This window comes from Bidens hawaiensis, unplaced genomic scaffold (assembly GCF_021521415.1).
Source record: "Bidens hawaiensis isolate Kalapana, Puna unplaced genomic scaffold, B.hawaiensis_p1.1 tig00015127_1, whole genome shotgun sequence".
In the NCBI taxonomy this organism is placed as follows: Eukaryota; Viridiplantae; Streptophyta; class Magnoliopsida; order Asterales; family Asteraceae; genus Bidens; species Bidens hawaiensis.
The window spans coordinates 159,371-165,951 of NW_027492341.1; the positions used below are offsets into that span (position 1 = coordinate 159,371).

General features: G+C 36.6%; 1 protein-coding gene across 1 annotated transcript; it reads right to left on the reverse strand.

The window, feature by feature from the left end:
* Window positions 1-1,994: 1,994 nt before the first annotated feature.
* LOC143548450 (serine/threonine-protein kinase PBL34-like) lies at window positions 1,995-6,144 on the reverse strand. The gene is made up of 6 exons (XM_077039615.1): window positions 5,745-6,144; window positions 4,342-4,679; window positions 4,064-4,199; window positions 3,371-3,507; window positions 3,156-3,279; window positions 1,995-2,610 (listed from the first exon to the last, which is right to left on the reverse strand). The coding sequence occupies exons 1-6, from the start codon at window positions 5,932-5,934 to the stop codon at window positions 2,135-2,137; spliced, it is 1,401 nt and encodes a 466-aa protein (XP_076895730.1). The 5' UTR covers window positions 5,935-6,144; the 3' UTR covers window positions 1,995-2,134.
* Between the last annotated feature and the right edge of the window lie 437 nt (window positions 6,145-6,581).

The following is a 6,581-nucleotide window of genomic DNA, read 5'->3' on the forward strand; positions in this document are numbered from 1 at the left end:
TTTGTACAGTTGAGAAAAATTGACATTTTAAACCCAAATACCCGAACCCTTTGAACTGCATTTAACCGTATACAATAATGATGACATAAAGTAGTTTTATTTTGTATTTACCAGCCCAAAAGTTTGCAACATAAACCAAGATCATTAATATTGTTAGAAAAGCTAAATATATGGTGAAAATAATAATAAGAATAATAATCTAATAGTTTAGTTAATAAAAAACATCAAAAGAAGAAAGTATTACCTCCATGACAGCTGCATTGCACAAAAGCAATGTTACAAGAAGCTGGTGTTGTTTTAGAACCACTGGAAATATAACACAATTGATATTGTACAAAATAAAGATTTATTCAATAAATATCAATTACTACAAAAGGGAAATTAACAACGAAATAATCGGAATGGACTTACAAAATAAAGATTTATTGAAAATAAAGCTCCACCTGCATATTATGGAAAATAGAGAAATTAGGGTTTTGAACAAAAATTGAAAACGAAAACCAGATCTGAGAAGGAGATAGGAGGATGCGATATTTACCAAAATCAATTGTGTTCGATATTTACCAGATCTGAGAACGAAAACCAGATCGTCAACCCTCGATTTGTCGGTGATATCCGATGACGAAGACTTCAAGAGAATATAATCAGATCAACTCCCAACCGGATTCACCGCCTTTTAAAGAATCCGGTGACCTAATTTTCTGATAATAAATAAAAGTGACAAAGATTGAAACAAAGAAAATGATAGTAGAAAGAAAAGAGAGAATTTTGAATTCTTAGAAATTCTCAAAAAATATGGATTCTGGTGAAGACACCCGTCGTGTCAGAATCTTTTTTCTTTTATTATATAGAGATAGAAACAGAGATGAGTTTGATACCTTTTAAAATTTAAGACTCATGTTTTATATATATATGGGAAGATTTGAAAATGTGAAATTGAGTTACTCCATCTCATCTGTAATAACTTAGTTGTTATTTTGTATACTTCATTTTTTTTAAATAATTTGAAAAGATAATGATTATGCAATTTTGTTTATGAATGATTGTAGATTAAAAATAATAAAGTACCCAATACTTTAAACAGTCATTCTTTGCTATTTTCACAAAGTATTAAAAAGCTGCAGACCTGCAGTTAGTGTTCAATCTTAGATACATGATCTTACTGGGCCAGGCCCAGATGAAAAAATTAAAAACGCAATAAAAGTGCTACATGGCAGATTAGAACCCGAGTGAAAAGCAAAAGCAAGCTCAGATATATAGCACCGGTTGCATTTTCTATATTATTGTTACAATAAAAACAAAAGAAACTTACCACTTAATGCATCTGTAATAGGGCGTTGTTCAAAATGTCCAAGCACCACTATGTATATAGGCGTTTTCATCAATTTTTGGCTTGCAAATTTTTTCCACGACGGCGTTTGGGGCAAAGGGGTTGGTCATTGGCACATCATATCTCTTCCTTTTTTTATTCTTTTTATTTAATTAATTTAAACGATATTTAATAATTACAATAGGCTTCAACCACTACTTATAAAACTAGAAAAACCTAGGAGTCGTTTTTAGTCTCTACAATAAGGATGTCCTTATTTAATTACAGTTTTCAAACCAAAACCCTCCTTTTAGGCTCGGTAAAATTAAGAGAATTAAAATCGTAGGAAAAAAACAATTTATTTAGTTAAGTAAACCTTACATAATAGAAACATTACGGTAGATTAAATATTAGAACCCTCTTCTATTTGTTTGCGGATTTATGGTTTAAGTTTGACGGGTTGAGTTGTTCTATTCGCACATGATCCATTAATAGTTAATAATTGTTTTTTTTTTTTTTTTTTTTTTTTGTCAAAGATAACAATTCTAACACACACACATTTATATAATAGGTCTTAATTGATTCTAAACCTTTGAAATTTCATCAAAATAAACCATCCATCAAAATTTCATGAATTTTAAGTATAATTAACACAATCAAACAATGAAGATGCAAACAGAAAAAAAAAATTAAAAAAAAACTGCAGCCATAAACACTTGAACATACATTGAAAATGCAAACAAAACAAGGGTTTCACCAATACCACAAACAAAACATCATCAATCAACAATTTCACAAGTTTACAAAATCACACCATCACCAAACCTACCCAACCGGCTTTGGAGACCGGTAAGCTTGATTCTGGTGAAACGGGGAATTGGAAATCAATAAACTCCTCACAGGGTGTCCTTTGGACCCGCTTCTACTACTCAAGTTGCTCCCGGTTCGCTCTGACTGAATGGTCTGAAAATAAGGAGACGAACACGCCATGTCCTTAAGCCCCGGGAAGGGCTTCAAGGCTTCATGAACCTCACTCATGAGCGGTCTAGCCTTCGGGTCACGGCTAAGACAAAGGGTCGCCAATTGAGCCGCTTTTTGTGCACCTCTTATTGAGAACCGACCTTCTAGACGCGGGTCTATTAGCCTGTAGAACCGTCTCCTCTCTCCGAGATATGGTCTGGCCCATTCCACAAGGTTGTGCTCGCCAGTGGGCCGGTTCTTGTCCATTGATCTCCGGCCAGTTATCATCTCGAGTAACACCACCCCGAAGCTGTAAACATCACTCTTTGATGTCAAATGCCCTGGCATTTGTCACATAATGTTAGATGGATGGATAAAAATTGTTGGTGGGTCAATCCCACCCGTTTTTACATATCATAAAAATAAAATGTACCCATTTTGACTAGGTTTTCTAAATGTGTCGTGTTCATGTGTTGGCAAGTCAAACTTGACACATACCCAAAAAATTTTACACAAACCCAAACACGACATGAACCCGAAAAGTTTACACAAACATAAACCCAAATATAACACAACACGGACCCGAACATGACATGAGGATTCACGGGCTGACCCGAACACGGCCCGTTTAACCCAAAAAAATAAAGAAAGAATTATTAAAAACTGCCAATTTATTTTTAATCTTTTGAATTTTGCCTTAGTTTAAGATATTACATAAAACATTTTAAAAGAATAAACCAGGGTTAAACGGGTCAACTCGCGAACCCGCTTGTTGACACAAACACCACCCATTTGGCTAAACGCATTTGCAGGTTTGACCAGAAACTGACCCGAACTCATTTAGACAATACCCAGACCCGGTAGGAACAGAAGCAAGAAAGCATACCCGTCATCACATACTCAGGAGCAGCATAACCATATGTACCCATCACCCGAGTAGATACGTGGGTCTTATCACCTTCAGGGCCGTCTTTCGCAAGTCCAAAATCAGATAGTTTTGCATTATAGTCCTGAAAACAGCACGTTACAGTTGTTACTATGACAACTTTATATTACAATATCTTGGATAATGAGATACAAGTTTAGTGTACAGCCACAAACCGCATCAAGTAATATATTTGACGTTTTAAAATCACGATATATGACGGGTCTTTCGGCTTCTTCATGGAGGAAAGCAAGACCCTTTGCAGCACCTAGTGCAATTTTCATCCTCAAAGCCCATGGTAGAGGCAGTGACCCTGTTGATCAAATTAAAAATTGACATTTTATTATTAGTTAAGCGGGCGTGATTCACCCGACCCAGCCCAAACCTGTTTTGACCCATCACCCAACCCGACCCGCCTGTTAGACCGTCACAGAATCAAACCAGCCCGTTTTGGCTTGTCACTCAACACAACCCAGCTATTTTGACCCATCACAAAATCGACCTACCCGTTTTGACCAGTCACACAACCCAACCCAACCCGACCTGACCCGAACCTGTTTTAACCTGTCGTCCAACCCGACCCACCGTTGACCAGTCACACAACCCAACCCGACCCACTGTTGACCAGTCACACAACCCAACCCGACTGTTTTAACCCACCACGCAACCCGACATGACTCGTACACGTTTTGAACTGTCACTCAACCTGACTCGCCTGTTAACCACTGAACCCGTCAAACAACCCTACCCGCTTGTTTTGATCTGTCATGCCCATCACCCAACCAAACCCACCCGTTTTGACCCGTCACCGACCCGACCCGCTCGTTTTGCCAGGCTCAGGTGTGAACGAAGAACAAACATGTACGTACTTCTAAAAAGATGATTTTCGAGGCTTCCACGAGGCATAAACTCATAAACAAGCAGCCTTTGATCATCCTCAATGCAATAACCAACCAATTTAACTAAATTTGGATGTAAGAGGTCACCAAGAAAGTTAACTTCCGCCTGCCAAAAAAACAAGATAAATAAACGCGTCAGACTGAAATTCAATATCATCCCCAAAAAGGTCAAATCATTAATACATAAAACTTGCCAAAAACCGAAACGTGTCAAAATTGTTGAAAGTAAACGATCAAATGATGCTTACAAGCCATTCTTTGTGACCCTGCAGGCCATCATGGTTCAAAGTCTTGACAGCAACGGTTAGACCCGTTCCCGCCTTCACAGGCGCGGTCCCATTCTCATTAATCCACCCTTTGAAAACACAACCAAACCCACCCTCACCGAGCAGACTCTCAGGTCTAAAGTTTCTAGTTGCTGATTTAAGTTCAACAAAGTTAAACTTTCTAAGTTGAGATGCAATTTTGAGCTCTTGTGTTATGTTTGGAGTAGATGTAGTGCTTTCCCGATTGCTAGTAGTTGAAGATGAAGCAATTGGAGCAACGGGTTGACCCGTACTAGTATCGTTTGTTGACTTACTTTCAGCTGGTTCACATAAATTAAAAACAAAAAACTTAGTCAGTTAATATTTGTTTGTTTGTTTGTTTGAGCGCACGTTTAAACAAAACATGTTTACTTTAATCATTCTAAAGCTCTAAAGTTTAAACCGTCTATATACTGGAATTACTAGGCCTGTAAACGAACTGAACGTTCAGTGAACTCTTTGACGGGAAATTCGTTTATTTAAAAAACGAACAAGTATGAATAAAATTTTGTTTTCATTTAGTTAAACTGAAGAACATGAAAACATGTCTCTTTCGTTACTTTATGTTTGCGAGTGTATGCTCATTTACGTTCACTTATGTACATTAGTTTATAGTTTTTTAGATTCGTTACCTTAGTTCCTTTATATAACTGTTAAAATAAAAGGTTTTGGTCTGTTAAAATTTAGTTTAGTTTAGTTTAATGAAATAAAAACATCACCCATTATAATTTAGTCTAGTTTAATTATTTTTTTAAGCACAACTGATTGATGTTCACCTTTACTTTTATTTGGCGTTCCCTCAGTTACGTTCGTCCATTTGTGTCAGTTAGCGTTGATGACCCATTAAACGAACAAACACAATCTTTTTCTATACGAACAAACATGAACAAGAAAACCCTGTTTGTGTAGTTGTTTGTGTTCGATTGTTTGTTCGGTTAATGTTAAACGAACATACCCGTTCGTGTTCATTCAGTTCGTTTACAAGCCTAGGTATTACGCATATAAACTAATCACGCGATATTCTAAAGCAAGAAGCAATCTTTCCCTTTATTTGTGTTCCCAAATGAGATACATTTCTATTTTTAGCCCAAAAAATTGTGGTTAGCAAGGGCATTTTGGTCAATTTCAACACCTCTTGAATCTTGATAGATTTTCTTACTCTAGTAGTACTGATCGCAAAACTATTAAGCTTAAAGAACTTATATTTAACACCAAAAAAATTGCAAATTGGGATCAATTGTCACCATTTTCGAGTCTTCAATTGTAGCTTACAAAGACTCACATAACAAAAATATAATCAATTAAGATAATATTATCAATTATTAAATTTGAGGTTATAAAAGTACCATATTGAGTGCTGCTTCCACTAATGGAGCTTTCAACTTTAGACCTTGAAGATATACACTTTCCAAATAACCTAAACTTAATCCAACAACCTGTTTCTTCACCATCACCATCACTATCTTTCTTCTTGCTTTCCTTCACTTTATCCATATTCAAAACCCTAGCTTCAACAGACTCAGAACCCACCCCCATTTTCAAAACCCAAAACCCTAATTTCAACTACAAGAACATTCAAACTCCATCAAGATTCAAACTTTACCAATAATCCTCAAAAGGGTGTGTTTGTAAAATGTTGAGAACATAAAAGGACCCAGACCCAGATCAAGAAACGGGTCGAATAGGTGAAACCGGGTGGGCATGAATGAACCCAGATCAAGAAATGGGATGGGATGTGAGGGTCAAAAATGTAGTCCCGGTGGATATTCCAACAAGGAGTAATTAGTTGAAAGAGACAGAGCAAAAGGGAGGAAGAGTAAAGACATATAGATATAGATCCAACATATAGATATAGAATATTATGTGGTAAAGGAAAAGTGTTTGTTTTCTCATGAAAAGAGGAACGACAGGGCAGTTATCGAGGCACGAAAAAAAGATTGAGAGAGACGAAAAGGGTATTTCGTATGGATAATTATTATTACTTTTTGTATAATATAATAATTGATCTAAATTTGAATTATTTCTTTTTATTTAGACACAATTACACATATAGTTAGGCAATATGTAGTGGGCGTCGGTTTTGGGCGATTTTTGGTGACTAAGGGCGCAAACACCGCCCCCTGGGCGATATTTGGGCGATCTGGGGCGGGGGCGGTATTAGTTTGTCGTCGGCGAGATTGATT

Coding starts and splice junctions, on each gene's coding strand:
- LOC143548450 (XM_077039615.1), bottom strand. CDS start 5,934: ATGGGGGTGGGTTCTGAGTCTGTTGAAGCTAGGGTTTTGAATATGGAT. Junction 3,280..3,370: donor CAAATATATTACTTGATGCG/GTTTGTGGCTGT, acceptor TGCTGTTTTCAG/GACTATAATGCAAAACTATC. Junction 2,611..3,155: donor TCCTGAGTATGTGATGACGG/GTATGCTTTCTT, acceptor GACAAATGCCAG/GGCATTTGACATCAAAGAGT.